The sequence below is a fragment of the Belonocnema kinseyi genome, chromosome 2 (genome assembly GCF_010883055.1).
Source record: "Belonocnema kinseyi isolate 2016_QV_RU_SX_M_011 chromosome 2, B_treatae_v1, whole genome shotgun sequence".
Taxonomy (NCBI): domain Eukaryota; kingdom Metazoa; phylum Arthropoda; class Insecta; order Hymenoptera; family Cynipidae; genus Belonocnema; species Belonocnema kinseyi.
The window spans coordinates 6,615,999-6,639,807 of NC_046658.1; the positions used below are offsets into that span (position 1 = coordinate 6,615,999).

Consider the following 23,809-nt stretch of genomic DNA (forward strand, 5'->3'; position numbering starts at 1 on the left):
GGATTAAGTGTTTTTGAATATTGATATCAGAATTTTCTCAATAAAATGAGGACTTGTCGCTACAAGCTTCACTTATGTTATCCTTGAATAGCATATTATAATCTTTTCTACACGAGAATCAAATAAAGGCGAATGCACGAAGATTCGGATATCAAAAACAGAGAACTACTGTGTAAAATCCTTTCGAAATTTTTATAGAAATTGGCATGCTTTACATGTATATTTTCGCATAATTAAACAATATTTTTGAATATATTTGATTCTGCCCTTTCATATCTTGGATATTGTCAGGCAAAATCTTGTTTTATCTATAGATGCTCCACTTCAATATTTATAATTTTGTTCCATATTTAAACCACTAAGATATTAACTAGTAATATCTAGTTGTTCTTCCTTAATATCTAATTCTCTCCGTGCATCTTTTCTAGGTCCTATGTTATACAAGAGATTTGTTTCACAATTATTATTTTTATACAGATAATATCAAGGAGTACGGGATGCTGAGCAGCTTAGCAAACTATCTACTTCGAAGTAGTACATCTGGTGTTCAAAGTTCAAGGGAATACAGTAATGTCGAAAATATGGATGTCTTCCCTAATGCGGCCAGGCTTAGTCAAGTAGAAGTCGAGGGGAACGACTGGATCCTCATTGATCGAAGTGGTAATTGCACTCACTAAATTGCAAGATTAATAAATCTAATAAGCAGCAGTTCCATATACTAATATACGTTAAGGTGGGCTGAAAAACTATTTTTTGACAATATTAAAATAGAATGGGTATCAAAGTTTGTGTTTCGATCTCATTATCTCAGGAGAAAATGGCCAAAATGTTAAAATAATGTCTTCAGTTCGCGAAATCGCAGAAAAATGTTCATGTTTTTATCAGCCTAACTCATTTTTTATGAAGCAAGTTTTCCCATCAGAATATATTTTATTTGACTTTCGATGGTTACATTAAAATTATACCAAGTTTCGCACACATAAATTTACAGCCCTCAGTTACTTTTCTCAATAACTATGTATTAAGTATCCATCACTTATAGGCCAATTAAACATGTTATATTAAACATTGACATCAAGTCAGCAGGTTACCTACAAAATTCAAAACATGTAACATTTTTGGATGGTTTTTATTTTTGCATTTGTAAGTAATTTCCTAAGTAAAAACGAGTATAGATTTTATTGTTTTGAGCATAGCTGAAGGTAATCTATCGAGTAATACCAACAATTTTCTGCAACTATATTATTTATTAGTTTACTTAATGTATATTTAATTTATTGAATTATACAGTAACTGGCCAAAAATGGAATTCCTGTATTTTAAGAAGAAATTACATGAATATTAATTTGTATCTCCATTACATTTGAAGGTTTTGTGAATCACTCAATGTAATTGCCATCACTTCTAAGTTAGTTTTTCTAGCGGCTTGCTGATGTGTGGTTGTTGTACTGGGATACACCATAGAGTTCTGCAGTGTCTAGGTCAGCACAGTACACGTATACAGAGTGTCCCAGACTCAAGTGTTCGGACATATATAGCTGTATAAAAATGATAAAAATTAACCAAATATTCCTTTTCCAAAAATCACTTTAAGTTTTCGTTTTTGAGTTGAAGTTGTGCGACACGTAGGGATGCGCAGTAAACTTCTACGGTATATACATGCGTTTAGCATAGTGTAGTGCTGTCCATGGCTACGCAGCAGTGTTGTAAGGTATGTAGAGCTACGCAGTAGAGTTTTAAAGTGCGTAGAGCTGCGCAGTACAGTTCTATGTGAATAAGTAGTAGATGGATGCACAGTAAAGTTGTACAACACTTAGGAGTGCGCGGAAGACTTATACGGAACATACATATCTGTAGTATATTTTAATGTTGCACAAGGTTGCGCAGTAAAGTTTTTTCACTATGCAGGGCTGCGTAAATCAGTTCTACGACACTTATTGATACCTAGTGGAGTTATAATTTACAAGCGAATGCCCAGTACATATTCTTAGTGTATAGGGTTGCAAAGAAGACTTCAATGACATTTAGGGGTGCTCAGCAATCTTCTATGACACATAAGAGTGCTTCTAAAGTGCAAAGGGCTCTAATTCGCAGCTATATAGTATGTGTCTCAAAACTGTACTGAATTGACAATGTGTACCACATAAATATACGGCGCGCCATAAAGTACTATAAAAGTCTACTGCGCATACATAAGTGTCTCAGAACTGAACTGGACATCATGAGCTAAAGAACTCTTCGCGCAGTCCGAGTACCGCGGACCTGTATTTTTTATCCTTATGTGCCTTATAAGTTTATTCCGCATTCGTAAATGTCGTAGAACTGCACTATACAGTTACTTGTGTCACAAAACTGTACTGAATCAACCCTGTTTATTGCTGGAAAATGAGAAATTCCAATAGATCTTATACTGGTCATTCTCCACAACGGACATCAGTCCTCTATGTACCCGAAGCTTGCATACTTTAAGCATCCACTGAGAATATGTCCAAGTATTTCTGGCTATTGCTTGCACGCTCGACAGTTCTTCTCTACGTTTAATGCCGTAGAATTTACCATGAAGGGAATTGTCGGCATGTTCTCTTAGCAGGAGCGAATGTTCTGCTTCCAGTACACGAATTTTGAGCACCAAAGGTGTTAATGATGCTGGACTATTTGTAGTGTCACTGGAATAAAATAGAAGACCAAGCTACCCTGCGGCCATATCAGGCCGCACGGTATAAAAATACCGCAAAATTTACGACTTCAAGATTATATATCAGTTCCATTAGAGAATCTGTACTTTTTAGAACTGAGCAGGCTGTAGCTAGAACCATTCTTACATGACGACACTCTAAGCTCAGCAAACCTTTATCCCCTTTTTCTCGAGGGAGATATATACTAGGTACGGAAGATCTAGGACGATGACTTCTATGGATTGTCATCATCTGGCAATTGCGTCGGTCAAGTTGTTTCAACTCATGGATGTTCCATTTTGCTGCGCCAAACGTGTAGAGCAGTATAGCAACGGCCTAAATATCGGTCGCCTGGATCTAATTCTTGCCAGATATTTCGGAAGCTCAAATTTTCTTGAGAATTTTTCGATACCTTTTTTCAAGGTTGTTTTCAGTCCAAATCACATGCCATTTGATTTAGAGTATCTATTTATGGTTGTCACTAGGATTTTAAGGTTCTCTTTTGAAAAGGCAAATAGGTCAAGGTCGCCCATGTATAAAAGGTGTTTGACACTAAATTCTCTTCTGTTCGACGGGCCGCTCAGGTATCCACAGCTTTTTTCGGAGCACAATAGATAAAGGCAAGAGGGAGATGCAGAAAAGTATCGGACTTGAAGAGTCTCCTTGGAAGAACCACCTCTTATATGTGACATAGCTGGTAGTCAGTTGTCTTTTGCCAGATGTTATGAGAAATCTTGTCCGCCACAAGAGTTCATGGTTCGTGTTATCGAAGGCCTTTCGGTAGTCAATCGAAGCCATGGACAGATTGCGTCGATACTTGATAGAATCCTGGGTAATACACCTGTCTATTAACAGGTTCTCTCTGCAACCTGACTGTCTTCCCTTGCATCCACGTTGTTTAACTATTGCTCTCTATACCGGCTCGATAAATGTTAATGTCCTCATTGATCATTCCAGTGAATTGCTTGTAGCTGGTGTTTAAATAAGCTATGGGCTGGTAGTTCTTCAGACTCGAGAAATTTCCGGTCTTAGGGATCAGTACGGTGCATCCTTACACTAACCACTGCGGGATGGGTTGTTACCAACAGTATATAGAAATGCTTATGAGATTTTCTATATACTTGGTCGCAGAAGACTTGAATCTCTTCTGGAATAGGCGGATTTTCAACGGTCTTTACTTCATGCTTTAACTCGCTGCACTCTTCGTTCTTGGTTGTATAGGTGTACTGAAAATTTCTGTTAAATAAATAAGCAATGTAGATGATGTAGACTCTTCCACTTTTTTGTCTAGCATCAAGATGTCACGTCAAGTCGATTGGATCGAATGTAATGATCCTTTTGGATAGTGCCTTCCCAATACAAGATGTTATCTTCGTTTTCTAAAATGGGTATTGGAATGTATCTATAGAAAGGCACCCGTTAAGAGTCCTAGTTTTAGGGTAAGTTGTGGATATATAATACTCGCTAAATCATTATATCTGTGCGTATATTCTCTCTGAGAAATCACGCGACAGCCATCAATAATCTGCTGGATTGATTCGTTGGTATTTCCACATAATCGGCACCGGTCAACGGCGTCTTGATGTAACATGTGTTTGCGATAATTTCTGGTGCTGAGAACCTTTTCCTGTATCACAATGACGAATCCTTCCGTTTCTGAATACCACAGACATTTCCTCGATATCATTTTCGAACTCGTTCTCTAATTATGAGGTCCGTAACTCCTCTCTGGTTAAATGCAATGTTCTAAATTTATCTAGTCCTAACTCCATGTGGATATCATTGGAAAACTGCTTTGTGACATCGATCATTTGCTGCAGTTGCTAGTCTGAACTAGCGTATAACTTCAGGTTATCCATGTACAGTCAATGATGTGGGCAGATTTTGCAAAGTTTTAAGACTTCAAACCAATAGTCATGCGACACGGAAGGAAACGCTTGCTTGTAATCACTATGTGCCATATGCAAATAACAGCTGTAAGACATTAATAAATTGATGGGGGACAGTCTATCGGTCGAAATTCATTCGGTTTTTAAGCCTCTGGTTTTTTAGGTAACATATACGTGGTACCCTGGAGAATAAAGCCTGGCATCAGATCTAGGTGTTCGATAATCTTCTGAAAACACCTTGTTAAAGCATGATACACATTCGCCAGGTACTTGTACCAGAAGTTGTGCACCATGTCTAGACCTGAAGCATTCCAGTTACTTGCCCTTTTCAAGACCACTGAAACTTCTAAAGCTGTGATGTTTGTCAGCTTCATTTCAAGGCCATTGATTGCCCTTGCTTTTTCCAGTTGGAACCACGCAGTGTCCAAATTGCATCTGTTATTTCTAGTAACATGATTCATCAGCTTTCTGGTTCTATTTTCTTTGTAATATTGAGTTAATCGACCCAATTTTGCCCTTACTTTGATGACATCCATATCCAACCTGATCTCCCATGGTGGATCTCGCTCTCTTTCTGGTACAAATACTGCATTTGCAGGTCTAGTTCTGCGGCCTAACGAGCTGACGGTTGCCACAGCTGCCCAGTATACAAGAGTCAGAACATCTAACGCAGTTTGTGTTGCGTTAAAATGCGTAGGTAAAACCTTGCTGCAGAGGTGTTGGATTAGTGCACGCAAAATCTTGCTGTAGAGGTGTTCTATTAGTGCAAGCAGATCCTTTGTGATGTTCATATTGGGCATAGAATGCCTTTGTGTTTGTTCTACATACCTGAACTCTAGTAAAGCATGACCAAAATTCCTTTCAAGGTGCTGCAGTTTATCTGCGATTTCGCTGTTCACATCATCATTATTAATATCTGGATGTGATAATAGTGGATCCGGTACTTGATGTTCATTATCCCTAGTACCTATGCCTTAAGCTTCAATCAAGTCTTCGTTGTCCATATCTTTCAAGGGGAGTTCATCAATAGGAAGCTGCTGTTCAAATTCCAGTTTGATAGCAGCTATTTCAACATCTGAAAGCAATCGGTTTACAGATATTATAGGTTTTTGAACTGCGAGATTCTGCTCTTTTATTCTTGTGGCTAGCTCTGAATGCTTAAGTAAGAAGAGTCTGAGATGTTCTCTTTTCACACTTTGCCGACATTTCTCTGGCAAAAAATAAAGGCGCATAACCTCTCTGTTTATATGGTATGTCTATTTCAATCGCCTTTTTAGTTGCTGAACCTTTGCTTCTGCCTCGGGTTGCATAAGGCCATCCACCTCTGAAGGACGTGGTGGTGTTAGATCATCAACAGGTTAAGGAAGAGCCTTCCTCTAACTGGTATCGTTGTCATCGTTTTTCCACAAGTAAACAAGCATATCAAATGTCAAATAAATTGACTTATAATTTCCTGTCAAAAATCGAAGAAATAAAAATAGGAAACATGTTACATATTAAACTCAATAATACATAAAAATGACCGGAGCGAGTTCTACACATTTTTTACGAAAATAATAAAATAGGCATACATTTATTTGCCGACGGGAACGAGTTGGCCAACAAGCCCGTTGAAATCTGTCAATAAAGAAATGCTTTGTTATTTTGTATGTTCATTACTGACAGTGTCGGCAGTAGTAATTGAAAAAATAATCACGTATTAATAATTGGAATAAGTAAAACATTATTTCTGATTGTAATAATTAATTTCAATTGTTTTTTTTCGTTGATCGATCTTAGACGAAATACCCATCAGGAAATGCAGAAGGAATTGGAATCTTTTTAATCAACTTTATCAGCGATATTTTATGCTAGATTTTTTATTCCAATTTTTTAAGAAATTTTTCTATTTCTGAAATTGCTATCCCCGGATCTGAATTCCAAATTGGAATTTGATCGATCAGCCTCTAAGATTAATTCTGAGTCGGCCTTCAGTTTCCGGCATGAAAGTGTAAGGTAGTGGGAGTTGTTGATGCTGAGTTTTTCTGATATTTGTGGTGAAATCTGAGGTGAGTGGATTGTGGAAGTGTGTAGAAGGATGTTGATGTGAGGGATTAATTGAGAGATTGTGAGATTGAAAAGCGAAGGTAGATATTTTTGAGGATTGAGACAAATTTATGTGGAAGTTAAGGTTAGGTTGCTTTGAGATTTCTGACAGGGTGGGAAGACTGGTTTGATAGGGTTTCTAGTAGCAGGGTTGGGTAGCAACGGAGAAAGGCGAGACGGGTACCAGACCACGACGACAGATAGAGGCAGGGAAGGATAGAAGGCGGGAGCGTTTGAATTCGATTCATAGCTAGCGGAGCGAGTATCATCGCGGCAAAAACAGATTTAGAGAAGGAAGTGTGTAGTACGCCGAAAGAGGAGATCAAAGAAAGGAAGGCAAGGGGGAATTATAAAAAAACTCTAGAAAAGTAGAGATTAAGAGCAAAAAGCGTGGGATCGATTAAGGCTTTTATCAAAAGGAAGAGAGGGGAGAGTGGAAACAGTGAAGAGAAAGAAGATATCGGTGCGAGCTTGAAACATCAAACAATGTTGGCATCGCCGCTGAAAAAGCAGAATTTGGTAGAGAAGGATGATAATAGTAAGGGGAATAAAGGAAGTGGAGATGAAATTGCAGTTCCCATGAAAGAGGAAAGACTAAAGGAAATTCGTGAAGCGATTATAGAAGTAATTGGGATTTATGAAAAAAAGCAGGAGAAAGAGGAGAGGAATTAAAGAAGGAAATTAGGTGGGAAATGGCTGAACTGAAGAAAGAAATCAAGAAATGGGAAGAAGTCAGGGAACAGTTGAAAAAGAGGATGAAGTCATTGGCACAAAAACTAGAGAAGCATGAAGATAATAATAAAAAGGTCGAAGATTTGCAAGGTATGATAAAGAATCTAGAAAGCTCGAACCGGGATTTTGGTGGGGGCGAGCGTGGGAATGCGGAGAAGGAAAGACTGAGAAAAATAGAGCAAAGAATAGAAAGGAAAGAGAAGAAAGAAAGAAAAAGGAACATTGTGATATAGGGTATAAGATTGAAGGGGAAGGAGCTGAAGGAAGGAGTGAAAGAAGTACTAAAAAGGATGGATGCGAAGGTAGAAATAGACGAAGTGAGACGTGTAGGAAGGGAAGAGCGAATAGCGGAGAGAATGGTACTGGTGAGAATAAAGAAATAACAACATAAAAGGGAAGTGATGACAAAGAAGAGGATGTTATGTGGAATCTCGGAGAGAATAGAGGATGATTTGACATGGGTAGAAAGGAGGATGCAGTATAAGTTAAAGAATATAACGGAAGAGGAAAGAAAAAAGGAAAGAAGAACATGGGTTAAGTATGGAAGAATACAGGTAGACGAAGTGTGGTGGAATTAGGATGAAGAAATGGAACAGACAGTAAGAAATGAGGTGCAGGGAAACCAGGAGAGGAAGGAACATGAGATAGGAAAATGGGAAATAGTAAGAGGAAAAAGAGACGAGAAATGAAAGTAGGGAAGAGTGGAAGACATGTTACTGGAATATAGCAGGATTGGAGAGAAAGGATAGGGAGTTCATGAGTAATTTGACTCAATGAGATATAGTCAATATGATGGAGACGTGGCTACATGAAAAGGTATGGGAAAGAGTAAGGGGAATCTTACCAAGAGGCTACAAATGGCAAGTGCAAAATGCAAAAAGGAAGAATAAAAAGGGCAGAGCAATGTGAGGAATGGTGATGGGAGTAAGGAATATGAATGTATAACAGCGAAAGATAAGGAAGAGAGGAAAGAATAAAAAGAAGGATTAGAAGTAGAAGATGTAAAGATGGGAGAAGAGAAGTGGAAGGTATTAAGGGCTTATGTAAACGATGATATGCAGGAGAAAGCAGAGAAGATGAAAGAAAGTGATTGAAGAAAATAAAGAAGTAATAAGGCTGATAATAAGTGGGTATTTCAATGAGAGAACAGGAGACAGAAGATGAAGGGAATGGGGGGAAGAGAGAGGAATAAAATCCAAAGATAAGGTACTAAATGGGGAGGGAAAAAAGTTCTTAAAGAGCTTTGTGTAGCTGCGATGGTTTATCTTAAATGGAAATATAGAGGGAGATGAGAGAGAAGAATATACACGCTCAGGAGGTGAAAGGGGAACGGTAATTGATTGTGTGATAGTGGATTATGAGGTAAGAGAGAAGGTTAAGAAACTAGAGGTAGTTGATTATATTCATTCGGATCACTTTCCCTTAATAGTGGCATTAGAGGAAGAAGAAAAAAATGATCGGAGAAATAAAAAGAGGATTAGTGTGCACAAACGAAACTGAAGTTAGTAAAGGGGGAACATAAGTGGATGGTATGAGGACTGTAAAGAGAAAAAAGGAGGCCAGACAGGAATTGAAAAAGTAAAGAAAAGAAAATAGTAAAGGGGAAGAATATAGGGTATGGTAGGTAGTAAATAAAGAAAGAAAAAGAAGAAAAAGAGTAAACCGAGATATCGAAATGGTAGAATGGAAGAGATTTTTTTTTATTTGCTAGGAGGATTAGAGAGAAAAGTTAAAAAAGGAGGAAAATATGGGGGAGAAAGAGATGAGGAGATATGGAAATATCCCAATAGTGAAGAAATGCAAAGGAGAGGTGGTTAAAGATTATAGGGGTCTGACTCTGATGCCAATACTGTATAAGGTATATGTAACTGTTTTGTCGGAGAGATTAAAGATAGAAGTTTAGGAAAAAAAGGATAGAGCCATCGAATCAGACAGGTTTTAGAAAAGGAATGTGGGTAAGAGAGGGGGAACGAGGATAAGAGAGGGATTAATAAAGAGATTATCGGAAATTTTTAGAGAGGCAAAAAGCAGGGTAAAGGTAGGAGAGCATGTAGGAGATAGTTTGTGGTTGGTGAGAGGTGTGAGGCAAGGATGCCCTCTTATCCCACTTTTAAGTAATATATTAATATCAGACTTTGAAGAAGAAATTAGGAGAAACGGTTAGGGAGGAGTTAGGATAGGGAAGGAAAACATATATATACATTGGCATACGCAGAGGACAGTGTTGAAGGCAAAGGATGAAGACGGGATGGCGGGCTTAATTACAGGATTAGAGAAATACTTAGATGGGAAAAAGCTAAATTTAAATGTAGAAAAGACAAAGATAATAAGGTTTACAAAAGGAAGGGGAAGGAAGAAAGAATGGATGGGGCGATGAAGGACTAAATTTACAAGAAGTAAAAGAGTTTAAATGTTTGGGATATATCTTGCAAACGAATGGAGACCATAGAGCTCATATAATAGAAAGGATAAACAAAGAAGCAGGGGTAATGGAACAGATATGGGGAATAGGAAAAAGAAGGTTTAAAAAATTGGAGAAGGAGAATGTGGTTATTTGATACGCTTGTATGGACGGTATTGAGTTATGGAGCAGAGGTATGGGGATGAAAAGAAAGGAAAGATATGGAGAGTGAACGCTAGGGGCATACTGGAAAACGCTAATATATATGGTGAGAGAAGAAGCGCGAAGGGATAAGTTAAGTATTAGAACGGGAAAGAGAGCATGGAAATTTGAGACGAAGTTGAGGGAGAGAAAGGGAGGGCAGAAGGCGAGAAAATGTTTGATGCAGGTAGAAGAGAGGAGAGGAAGGGTGATTGAATTAACAAGATGGGAAGAAGAAAGGAGGAAGTTCTTTAATTTTAGAAAAATAGAAGACGGGACTTTCGCTTCTTGTCTTTTTTTGCTACTCACTATTTCTTATTTTCCTATCTCCCGTTCCTTCCTCTCCTAGTTTCTCGACACATCATTACTTACTATCTCTTCCTTATCTTCATCCCAATTCTACCATACTCCGTTTATCTGCATTCTGCCACACTTAATGCATGTTCTCTTTCCCTTTTTTCTTCCCTCTGTCGCGACTCTCCTTAATTTATACTGCATCTTCTTTTCTACACGTTTCAAATCATCCTCTATTCTCTTCGGACTTCCATATCACACTTCGCACTTCCTCTATCTCTACCTTAGCATCAATCCTTTTTAGTACTTATTTCACTCCTTACTTCAACTCCTTCCCTTCTAATCTTATACCCTTTATCACTATGTTTCTTATTCTCTCTTCGCTCTCTCTCTCTTTCCTATTCTTCGTTCTATTTTTCTCAGCCTTTTCTTATCCCCATTCCCACTCTCCCCACCTCCAAACACCCGGTTTGAGGTTTCTATTTTTGTCAATCTAACTTCTAGTTCCTCTACCCTTTTATTAGGCTTTTCCTGCTTTTTTAATCTTTGTTCGAGCGACTGCATCCTTTTTTCTAGTTTTTTCCTGACTTCTTCCCATTTCCTAATTTCTCTCTTATGCCCAGCTTATTCATATATCCCCATTACGTCTAACATCATTTTTCGCACGTAACTCAACTATCTTCTATTTTCACCCTATGTTTAACTTTTTCTTCATCTTCTCCCTCTTCTTTCTACCCCGCTCCAATTTGTTTCTTTCGCGGTGGCGTTCTATACATTTTTAGCTTTTTAAGGGTGGATCCTGTTCCGACTTCGTCCTCACTACTTCCTCTCTCCGCTCTATCCGTTTTCCTATTAACCTTTCCACATACCGAACAAACTAACCTCCCAGGCAACCTACAAACTGACTCAAACACTCCAAATGTCACTCACTTTTTCACTTCTATTCTTTTCATCACTCTATTTCTCACTCAAAAACACTTCCTTCATACTCTACCCACTAATTCACCTCAAATCTCACTGCAATTTACCAAATTCAGCAACACGGTCACCGCTAACAAACACTTTCATGCCGGAAACGGAAGTCTTAATAAGTAATTATTTTTTAAATCATTGCTACCGACACTGTCAGTAAGAAACATACAAAACCACAAAGCATTTCTTTGGTAAAGGTCAATCAATCTAAAGTATAGTAAGTAAGCCGGGCCGGTCTGTCATTATTGCGAGGTTATGTTCAGATTCACCTTTGTGCCCTCATCGTTGTGAGTCAATGTAGTTAATGTCAATTTGAAGTATTTGCAGGTAATATTTTATTAATTTGATTTAAAACATATCCAGTCTATTTATAACATACCTGTTTTATGTCGAAAATAATAGTTAAAGACAATTCACTCTTCGCCCACTGAAAGCGCCGAATATTATTACTATTTTATGGTATTTTTTACACAGTAGTCATTCCATAATTTTATAGGCACACAAAAAAAAACATTTTCTTCTCTTTCTACATCAAGATATAAATTTTATTATAGAATTACATTACTTAATATAAAAATTTAATAATGGCTATTTTGGGGCATTCTTGTGCAATCGTATTTTCTGCCTTAGAGTTTCTTGCAAATTTGATTTTTTAAAATATTTTCTTATTGTATGGAGAATAGAATTTTCTAAATATTTATCCATCTTTTCCAATGATTTTTGAAAATGCTAGAATAAACATTCCAGAAAAGCTTCAGGTTTTGATGAGGCTTGTCTAGACTTTTTTTTAACTGTAATTTAAAAGGCCTGCTCACCTAGTTTACTCTTTCATGCTTTACAGTTGAGGGTATTAGTTCCTTGGACGAATCGTGGTATGTTACGCCGCCAGCTTGCTTTACGAGGGCAAGTCCTGTACACCTGGAAACATCACCTCTGGAAGACCTACTCATAGAACACCCCAGCATGTCTGTTTATCGAGCTGCTGGACCTCCCATTATCCCCGATACTCCACCACCTACACCTGACACGTCAGAAGAAATTGATTTATCAGTCACATCCATACTTGTTGCACAAGCACCTAGGATTTTTTCCAAGAAGAATCTTGAACAGGGTGCCAATTTAAACAAGAACATAGAAATGCCTCGAAGACCAAGCATACATGACTACGAAGAATCACCTAGCGAGAAAAACGTTGAAATTGTTCATCTGCGTTCTGCTCAGAAGGTAGGAAAGAAAAAAGTTAATCTATCAGTCAATAAAAGTCTGTTTACCATGTAAATTAGACGTCTCTGGACCTGGCCCCGCCATTTTATAAAATAATATTGAAAATTGCTATAATTGAGGGCTAATTTAGGGCGACTAAGGGGACGTTGCAAAAATTAAGGAATCATTTACGTATTTAGATCTATATTATGCCGAATCACGCAGTCCTCGTATTAAAAAAAAGACCATACACATTCTGGTTTCATACGCGAAGCTTGTTCGGCCATACCTGTGATTCCGAAATGAATACTGCAATTATTCCCGATTTCATACTAAAATTAAAGGCTCATTAAAGGTTAGAAAGAAATCTAGGAAACAATTGAGCTTACGGGTGCAGTAACTTGTCCGAAGGATGAAAAGCTAAATAATTATTGTCCGCTCGTCTCATACTATAAACATTTTAAATGTCACGAAAATAATTTTAAAAATATGGGCTTGTAGAGAAGGAAAAAATGGAAAAATTTTTTTCTCGCAGTTTTTTTGTCCAATAATTATTCTGCATAGGAAAAATCATCAACTGAAAACTTTGTAACTCTAAAAGCAAAGAGTTTTTAAAATATAAATCGTCGTAACTTGGTCAACTTTTCTTGAAATATTTTGAAACTTGGTATAAACACTCAGTATAGTATACTGATGCCTATAGAAAAAGCAAAAATCGAAAATAGTACGTTGTTAATAAATATTTAAATGCAAAATCAGATCGGTCAGTAACTACGTTTTTTTGGATTCGCCGATAAAAATTATCAAAGGAACTTTCAGTTTGACAATACTTCCCACGGGAAATTTGTTCCTCAGTACTAAAGAATGATTTCTGAAAAGCTTCAGATCGATTCATCTAAAGTTGACGAAAATACCAATTTGATAGGTAAGCGTTCGACGCCGTGAAGGTTAATTCTGCGAACACAAAGCATCATTGGGAAGTGTATTCTCCATTTTACTTTTTAGGACACAACATTTCGCTATAATGAAATATTATTTATGCTTTTTCTTAATGAAGTGTCTTTAAATATTATTTTTAAATTAAAAAATTCTTATAAAAATCTCAAATTTTAAGTCGCCAACATTCAATTAAAATTATCATTATCTACTGTAGGGTGGTCTTAGTAATTATACTTTACTGCAATCTTTTTCAATATTTTCTAAAGGAATATTTTACATTGCAATTTCAAAAGCAGTTTTCTTTAAAGAATGTTTTGAGGCAATGTTGTTATTGAAAAGTTTTTCACATATGCAAATATTTTCCTTACACAAATTTTCTTTACACAAATTTTCTTTACAGAATTTTTCTTAGCGTTTTTGTTATTGGCAGGGACTTTTTTGTACAAATGTTTGGTTTTGTTTTAAAGATTTAGATGATGTTTGCATTAAAATATCTGATAATGAAATAATTTTTAATATTGTAATAGCTTATCTCATTTTTAGCCAACTGCTTTTAATTTCGTTTCCATGTATTTTAGTTTCTCGTTCTTTTTCTGCTACTTTGTGAACACTTGTTCTTAGACATTATTGTATTTTGTGTGATTAATTTGGTATTATATATACATATGAAAAAATCAAGCAAATAGTTCATATTAAATTTTTCCATTTAAAAGATATAAAACCCTTTAGAAATCTGCACACTGTTTATCAAGCATATTCGTATAACGCTTAAAATTTTGCTTTTTGATACTGACCCAAGTAAAGTCCTTACCATATAGGTATAATAGGTGACTCTTTAATATTGGTTCTTGACAAATAATATTAAAAGGCAAGACAAGCTAAACAAAAATTTTACACCTGTACACTATTTTGAGACTAGGAATAGTTTTTCAGCTCAGAAATCTTCCTTTAGTACTTAGGAACAAATATTGCACTGCACAGAGAAAAATAATACCTTAAATTTTAAGTGACTATTTAGTAAGTTTAAGTAAATTTTAGTATTAAATTTTAAGTAAATTTTAGTAAATTTAAGTGACCCTTGGATAGAGAAAAAGTCTGCTAAGATTTTCGAGAATTCGCTTAAATATTAGAAGAAAAGTCAATTTATTTTTAAAAAGTGTCACTGGAAAAAGTCTTCTAATTTTCATTACAAAGTATTTCAGAAACCAAGCGATCCCTTCTGATATATAATAAATATTTATCTAGAGTTTTAGAGACTTTTAAATAATTTTTAAGAAAAAGCATTCAGCGACGAGTTGGTAAATTACATTGATAAGTTTTAAGGGCATGTGATACTTACAGTTTCCCCGGCTTTTTTCCACAAAAATGAAAATTTTTTTAAACTGAATTCGGAGATGCTATAAAATATCCTAACGGACGTCGCCGGACTCTTTTTTGAGGGATAATAACAAAAAAATGTATTGTGCTAAATGAAAATTTGATGCATATACATTATTTTTAGGTTACGTCGTTTTTCATCTATGCCTTTCCGATAATGCAGAAATTATTTATGAAATAAACTATTACTATGTTTATTTGTAAGTCTAAAGTTTTCGTCTAAAAATATTGTTTGGTTTGGAAGTAATGCTCGGGTGAATTGTAACACACATAACCTCGAAATATACACGCACGTTGTTAGCAATATCAAAAAATTTTTGATAGAAAAACACAAAAAAATTGTGCAGGGACGTCCGCTAGCATGTTCTCTATCGTTTCAAGATTTTGAAGGCAAAATAATCACATTTTGCTAAATTAAAACTTTTTTGAATTAACCTACAAAAAAAGTGTGTGGGGACGTCCGTTAGCATGTTCGCTATCATTTCCCAAATTTCTAATACAAAATATTTATTATTCTAGAAAAAAAGCCGGGGGAACCTAAAACTGGTAAAATCGACAATTTTCTAAGTATCACATGCCCTTAAGATTTTATTTGACGGTGAAAGAATTGTTATGTGACTTGCGAAAAAGAGTTTAGAAAATAAGTAATCGAAGAATTCGATTGACTGGCCCTTGAGGATGATAGTGGATAGGAATTTCGTTACTATGAAGCTTCTCTCTCTCTCTCTTGCCACGCTTCACAGCAGGCCGACTTTCACGCTCTTGGGGTATGCGAGACGAGGCTTCTTTCGCGCGTAAAATTCTTCGCCGGAACACCCGTTCCTCTCAGTTCCTCTCACTTTCCCAGAACGCGGTGATCGCAGGATCCTCCTTCTTCATGTCCAGGTCTTCTAAGCGCAATGTTGGAACGGCGCCACCACAATTAAAAATTTTCGGGCCTGCTAATGCCAGGCCTATGTGTCAGTCCCACCTCCTGGTGGACGAACCATGTCTTCTGTGGGCGATAGTGCCCTGACGTGGCGGCGTTCTCTCTGCCTGGTATTCAAGCACAGTCTGTGACGGGATCAATGCAATGATCCGGCAAAATTAGCGTGCACCTTTAGGGCACGGAGCGACCCAAGGACGGGTGAAATCGTCGCAATTCCCTTATAAGGTACGCTGTACCCCTTGTTCTTTTCATTCTCCTTGGTATTATTTCTCTATTTCCCTAGGAGCATTAACAGAAGAGATATTAAGGTTAATGCCGTAAAAGTGCACTTTTATTGCCGCATTGTGCCTTTGGATGTAGGTCGTTCGCGCATGAGTTGCACAATTAGGTAGTATGTGTGCTAAATGCTCCCTGCAGCTATCATCGGGAATCTCTTGACTCAAATATTATGCTCACCCCTAATACTAAAGTTGAGTCCGAGTGTTCCAACAGCCTTCTCCGCTGCTTTGTACAGAAACGCTCCTTTGCCCTCTTCTTTGTGCTTCCCGACTATTTTAAGCAGAGGAGACTTGCGACCCTATGTGCCGTACCCCGAATAATCCTGTTGTGAAGAGATTCAAGAGTCAATATTCCGCGACCATCTTGGCGGTGTGAGATGTGAAGTCGTGGAACAGAAGACTTAAGATGCATGCTTTTGTTCATGTGCATAACCTTTGGTGTCTCGATATAAAGGGATCTGAGCTTGTTCTTCGTCCATGAAACCACTACAAATAAATAGAGTACTACCGGAACAGCAAGCACTTTCTTTACAGATACTTTGCTCCTCGCCGACAGTTCGGAAGACCGAACCTGTTGGATGAGACGTTTGTATCTGCTTCGGAGAGTATCCTTTATAGATGTCACATCCTGAATGCGGGTCTGTGGCACGCCCAGGTATATATAAGTCTCTCCAGCGCAAATGTGTCTTATAGCGCTTCTATCCACGAGCTCAGGGTCTTTATGGATGCCATTAAGTTTTCTTCGCTTCAAATAAACCTTGGCGCACTTGCCAACCACAAATTCCATTCCTATTTCCTTAGTATATCGTTCGACAATCCCTAAATCTAGATGTAGTTGCTCTTTGTTTTTAGCATAGAAGATCGTCCATGTGAAATACATGAGTGACCTTGTACTTTCGATCTGAAAGGTTGCCGCAAAAGTACCCGTCGGAATGGCCAAGTGCTGAATGGTTGAAGGAAACTTCTTCCACCAGAAGGTCTTGATACCATCTGGCCCTAGAGTGGAATAATTCTTCATCCCTCTTAATACTTTTTTCGCCTCCTCGGTAGTGAGGGGTGGGCATTCTTCATTAGGTGTTATGAAGGCATCACACAGCTCCCTAAAGCTATTTATGTTCTCTGAGTCTTTGTCCAGTCTATGCTGCACTGCGTAGTCTTCTTTCCAAAATACTTCGACCTCCTCTGGTTTGTAGGAGTTGTCGGTAGGGTCTCGGAAGAGTCGAGATGGGTCAGAGAGAAACAGTTGATTTTCTCTGACCCACCTCTCTCTCCGCTCTAAACTTCTCTTAGCGTCAAATAGTATCCGTATTCTCTCAACAATATGCTGCCTGATGGGCAGTTGATGCATTTGTCTTTTGGTCTTATGATCAACCGTTGGTTTTGTTTTCCGGTTCGCATCGGCCAAAGCTCTCGCTGTATTATACACACCACAATTAATAGTCCAGAGGTCGGATTCTTCGGAAAAATGTCCGCGTAGCTCGTCATGCATTTCAGTCAGATTTTTAGGCTTGAGAGAAACCTGGGTGATGTTTCTCTGGGTCATAACGCATCGCACTTCCTCTATCCGATGCCTACCCGCGGTTGGTCTTAGTATCGCCTCCCTTTCTCTGTTGCCAGCTTGTTCTGACTGTGGTACAGTAGGCGTTCCGCTTACATAGCCCCTTTTTTGGAGTAGTTCGGCATGGTTTTGCAGACTTTGGTGCGATAGCTCCGGGTGTTTCTCGCACCACATTGCATGCAGTCTTGCCATATAACCCAAAAACTCACATTTGAGAAATTTAACGGGCTTGTGGGCCAAATTGTTCTCGTAGACAAATAAGTTTATGCCTATTTTTTATTTAAAAAAAAAAATGTTTTCAGAACTCGCTCTGAGGCTTCAAAGTTTCCTGATTTACAGTAGAGAAGTCCTAACAATAGCTACAGGTTTAACCCAGAGAGCAGCTATAGATTTATTAACTTATTATTACACTGCCATTCTACTCATTTTTAATGAACGCAGCTTAGAATCGCAGCAAATACGGTGCATAATGAGTGGAGTAACGGAGGGTCAACTTTTTTTGCAGCCTTCCACTTGCAGTCCCTTCAGCCGGTGTTCAACTTAAATGCGTCATTTTTCATCCGATTTTCTTACGCTTTACTCAATTTAAATTATACTTTTAATCATTTTTTTTAGAAATCTATTCTCAATAGTCTAAAGAATTTCTCTTCAAAAAGTCAAGTTACACAAGTATATCTGAGGGTCACAATGAGCCTCCAAAAACTGCCATTTTATGCCATTTTTGATATGCCTAAAACTGTTGCATAAAACTTTTGAGATATAAAATGGCGATAAATGCAATGTTCATTGATAAGTGAACAAGTATATTAAATATCAAATAAATTGGCTTATAATTTCCTGTCCAAAATCGAAGAAATAAAAATAGGAAACATTTTATATGTTAAACTCCATAAGATATAAAAATGGCTGGTGCGAGTTTTAAAAAATATTTTTTCGAAAATAAAAAATATACATAAATTTATTTGCCCGCAAGAACTATTTGGCCAACAAGCCCGTTAAAATTTCTCAAATGTGATTTTTTGGGCCACCCTAATGTGCGGATAGAGGGTCCCTGTACCAAGGGTTTCTGCTGAATATGGTTACAGAAATAAATAGGCAGTCGCAGACAAATTGTCCAGGGGTGGTCCCGAAGGAATTAACCCCCAAGCGGAGGTGTGAAAACCGTGCCGAAAGCTGAATGGTACCTGGGTGAGGTGTCTAGAACGGTGGCTCTGGGATACCGGGCAACCTCTCAGAGTACGCAGCCTTATCCTTGCATGCGGGGCTCTACAAGGATGGACGAACCCTTTTCCCTAGCTTCTCGTGGGAACACAATGACAACACCAAACATAGTTGTAGTAAGTGCGGTTCAAAACAACAAAAATTGCAGGGCTCCCGACGTGCGCCCCTTTCGTGATTTTTTCCGGATTTTTAAACATTTTTTTGAAGACGACAGATGTCAACAAATGTAAATAATGAGCTTGCTCGCCACACTTTTCGCACTTTTTTTCTGAATATACTTAAAAATTTGTTGTCTTCAAACTCTGATTTATTTACACATTTATTTTTCGTTGTCACTTTTAATTACAATATTTTCCATACATTTCGACACAAAAGTGTTCGAAAAATACGGAAATGGCGTAAAATCCTGGCACATGCGCACTGTTGACGTCTAGAATAAAAAGGTCTATTCTGAAGCTGAGTTAATATTGAAGATTTCAGCTAATAATTTTTATAATTTCTAAAATAAATATCACAAAAAATGTATACTTTAACATTCTATACTAGCGGAGACGAAATTTTCAAGGTCGCTGAACACCCAGCTTATGAGAATAATTCGCCGCTTCTTACCTCTCATCATTTGAATCTCAGATTCATCGTTGCAATTTTTAAAATCATCGGATTACAATTTTCGTTGCAGTTAGTCAAAAGCGTTTGATCCCCATATTTTATTCAATAAGTAAAACAACAGATTTTATCACCAATTAATTATGTACAATATGCAGATATTCACTTTATTTAATTAATTAAGATCGAAGTACAAAACGATTTTGACACTTGTCAAAAGTCAAATATCACTCAAGTACCGTTACATTAGTGAAAACCAACTCCAATTTTTAAGAGAGTACTTAATGCACGTCCTGAATGTATTCGTGAACAATTTTAATGTTGTGTTACATTTTTTTTTGAATTCCTAATTAATTATTTATTTGAAATGCGTGGTGAATCCTGGGATACATAACCTTTTTTGAGAATACTTATTACATCCTCTTAAGTTAAGGTGTGTTCCTTGGGTGAGTTTTTTAGTTGAAAAACGACGTGAATATGAAGTTTAATTGTTGAAACTAAGACATTTTTCGTAGTTGTAATTTGTTGTATTTTCTTGCTATTTTCTTCTTTTAAATATGATCAAACTCGAGCACTATCGGACGGTGTGATGGCCATCGTTTCGTCCAGCGCTTCGGTGGGTGAACTGCTTGTTTGAGATGGCGTGCGCACGCCACAAATGCTCACACGTACCCTCTGTTGTGCCCAGAATAAGCGTCTGAATTTTTGCTCTGCAAGTTCGAAAATACAAAAAAAAGTAGATTTAGTATTTTGTATGCTGCTTGAAGTTAGGCATTATTGAGCAACCGTCTCTAGACCCCCCGGGTTCCTCTCTCGCCAGGAAACCGCAGCGGAAATAATACTTGTAATTCAGTAAATCCAGTCTCATGCAATTCAAATTTTAATCTATTCCAATTGAGCCTCCCGCGATCAAAACGAGACACCCTCGAAATGTCTTGGTTTCAGTTGGCCTCTTGGTTATTGTCGTTCTTGATTTTTCAAGTCGGATTTTCAGTTTTTTGAAACATATCTTAATAGGAAATTGCATTCCACATATTTTTGTTCCTTGAAAAAAGTTTCTACCTTTTTTAGTTTTCGAGATAATCACGAAATTGTTACTTTTTGACCAAATTGAAAATCATTGTATTTTTGCGTTCCACTCGCTCTAACTCCTTCAATAATATGACTATCGATTGAAATTTGCAGGGAACATGCATATAATTGTTCCGAAAGTTTGATGGGAAACTGCAAGTGATTCCGACTTGTGGTTTACCAATAACAATTAAATGAAGACCTGACGCTCGACCGAAACGCGTGTGAGCTTGTTCTAAGGATGTGTCTAGCGGGGGTGAAGATCTTGCCTGTTGACACCACGATCAAAACAAAGCACGACTTGTTGCCATTAACCTTATATGGAAATTATAATGCAGGAGCACAAAGAAGGTTGATAATATCCTTTTTCCATTCTTTCTATTGCTTATTTCTTGGCAAGTTTATATTATATTCGGAAATGTGAAAAATTCATCGAATTTTCAATAATTATTTATTTTTCTGTTTATATTAATTCAATATTATTATTAATCCATATCATTTATTCTTAGCGATTGTGTACCCAAATGGTTCGAAATTGTTTTTGTGAAATTATTATTTTGACCGTATCAACTGGATCTTCGCCTCCGCTAAATACTTATTGTTAACATAATTTTGCACCTGACGATTAACTTCGTCACATACATCGTTAAGAGCAGTTCTGGATATTTTTATCGGAACAGGAAGATCTTCCTTTAATTTGATAATTCGGTGACTTTAAAAACACGAAACATTTAATTTAGTTTATATGCACATGTAGAAGAATATACTTCAATGGTTAAATTCTCACAGAATTACAATATAAAAAAGAGTCTGTGACTAGTTGTCAGAGATAGTCAGTGCTAGTTGACGTGCGAGTAGGCGTTTTTCATCCTAATGTTTTTTTTTTGCTTTAATAGTGGGTTCGCAAACTGCAACATGCTCTTTTTCTTTTCCAGTCCGGATATTTTGTTTTTATGTTTAATATTATAACAATCTATGAGCTGAAAAGATCAATTTGAAGTAGTAACGCTAGCATTATAGCATTCCATGTCAAAGCTAAGAAACTTAAATTTTACTTTACATTTAAGTTCATGTACACTCACTGTAATTTTTGCAAATTGAGATTCCAAAGCATAAAGAGGTTGTTTACAAGGGACAGTCACATATAAACCGCAATTTCTTCCGCACTGTCACATAAACGACCTTATCGACTTCGGACTAACTTGAAGCTGAAGCGAATTTATTTTAGACTTACTGCGTAGGCCTCTCCCTTCTCTTTTGTTCAAGAGCTTGCGCGACGATTGAGAAAGAAGTCCCAGTCGCTTTTGCATAATGCATTATAATAAAATTTTTAAGTTAAGGACGCATAATGTCCATTAAAATTTTCCGTAAGTTGAAGCAACAGTTTTCCAGTAAAATATTATCGATCATAAAGGGGTTGCGCTCGTTGATTTTCTTCATAAGAGAAAAAAGGCATAGGCTTAGTGCTATTGTAAGCTTTTAGACAAAGCTATGGCAGCTTGCATGCCAAAAAGACGGGGCACCCCCATCCGCAGTACGCTAGGCCTCATACTGCAACTCTAACTAAAGAAGATGTGCAGGAACTGCACTGGACTCTTCTCAAATATCCGTCCTATATCCCTGATCTCTCACCCTGTGACCACCTTTTGTTTGGACCACTGAAAGAGCCATTGGGAGGTCAGCGTTTCAGCACCGATGAGCAGATAGAGCACTTCTTGCGCAAATGGCTTTAGACCCAACCACTTTCGTTCTGTGATACTGAAATTCAGCAGCTACAATTCAGATGGTAAAAGTACCTTAATTGTAGAAGAATGTATGTAGAAAAATAATAATTTTGTACTTTGTAAACATTTTTATTCAATAACAAGTTATAGAAAAATCTGGTTTATATTTGATTGTCCTGCTTAAATTGAAAATATAATTAAATTATTCACAACATTTTAAAAAATTTTTTGCAAAAGAATGTTGAGGAAACAGAGTATTGCAATAATATATTCAAACTTAACTGCTTCCAAGAAATTTCCGGATATTCTTTAAAAAATGAAGTTTTTGCCTCAATTTCTGCTTTAGAGAAAGGCAACTTAGACAAATTTTGTCACAAAGCAGAATATAATTAAATACATGCTTTTAATACAATCTCCTTCCTTGTCAATGTGTTCCAATCAAAACATAACCTCGCATTAGTGAGTTTGTGTTCGAAGTCAAGCCAATTCAAATTATACATATAATGTAGATCACGTATATGATTGTTGCTTTTCCTTAATTCCAATTCAATTTTTTCCCTTTCTAAACACTCACGACAATAGAATTTTTTAATGTCAACTATTTTGCGCTTTTTTATGCGAATTAAATTTCCAAAATACTTCCTATTAAAACTTTGTTTTGTATTTAATTGTAGAAGGTCCACACAGAACTTCTGTACCGGTCTTTGAAAAAAATTCCGCTATTATAGCTTTTTCATTTCAAAAAATCAACAATGTAGTTGATAATTAAAAGCCAATCAGAACTAACTAGAGACCAGCTGACCAGTAGACACTAAAGAGAAATCTTACGTTAACCATAAGTGGAGCTATATTGAATGAGAAAGTCCTTACCAGCACAACTATTGCCAGCATATGGTTACATATAGTTCGCACATGTTCAAGCATTTTTGTTTAGCCGTCTTCAGTTTTGAGTAAGCTTGAAATAGTCGTGCCCCCGACTGACGCCATCAAAAATTGAGAAAGGCGCCGCGCCGGTGCAAGGAATAAAAATGGGGGGGAGGGCAGCCTAGCCAGAAGGAAAAATCGGCGGTGACGTGAGACAGCGGTTTAGACCTCTAGTCAATGTCAAAATACAGGATATAACCAAAGAATGTGATTTTTTGGCCTTTTATTTGCCTGATAAAAAAATGTAACCTCGAACCTTTCTTATCAATTAAAAGTTCATTCAAACATTGAAAAAGGGAAATGCACTTCGTAGGTAATCGGAATACGTAAATTCTTAATTATGCCACAACAAATTGCTAAGTTTTTAAATTTAAATAATTCCAAGACCTATGCAGGATATTCCTTTCATCGAAGTAGTGTAACATTACTCGTCGACACCGAAACAAATATATGAATATTGAAACGTCATGGAGGCTGGAAGTCAAGCGCGGTTCCAGAGGGTAGATTAAAATTGAATAGTCTAATATTATATTTTTACCACATAATCTAAAGGCAATTATATCGGCATCGACAGAGTTATACTCAAAAATATACTTACTTGTACTTTGGTTTTGACTTTTTTTTTCTTCAATATAATATATGTACAGTCTGTCAAGTTAAAGCGTGGGTGGCTTTACTCGCAGTCGGTAAGGTGTATCGACATGATTTTGGTGTCAAAATATTAAGAAGAG

General features: G+C 37.0%; 1 protein-coding gene across 6 annotated transcripts in view; it reads left to right on the forward strand.

Annotated features, from left to right (window-relative positions):
• The window catches only part of LOC117168235 (tumor protein p53-inducible nuclear protein 2), a 131,633-nt gene that overhangs the window by 84,901 nt on the left and 22,923 nt on the right, over nt 1-23,809 (forward strand). For all 6 annotated transcript variants that reach the window (XM_033353721.1, XM_033353720.1, XM_033353723.1 and 3 more), the window contains exons 2-3: nt 478-660; nt 12,091-12,473. In XM_033353721.1, the coding sequence (XP_033209612.1) occupies nt 498-660; nt 12,091-12,473 (546 nt within the window). In that variant the 5' untranslated portion in view covers nt 478-497. The remainder of the gene's footprint in view (nt 1-477; nt 661-12,090; nt 12,474-23,809) is intronic.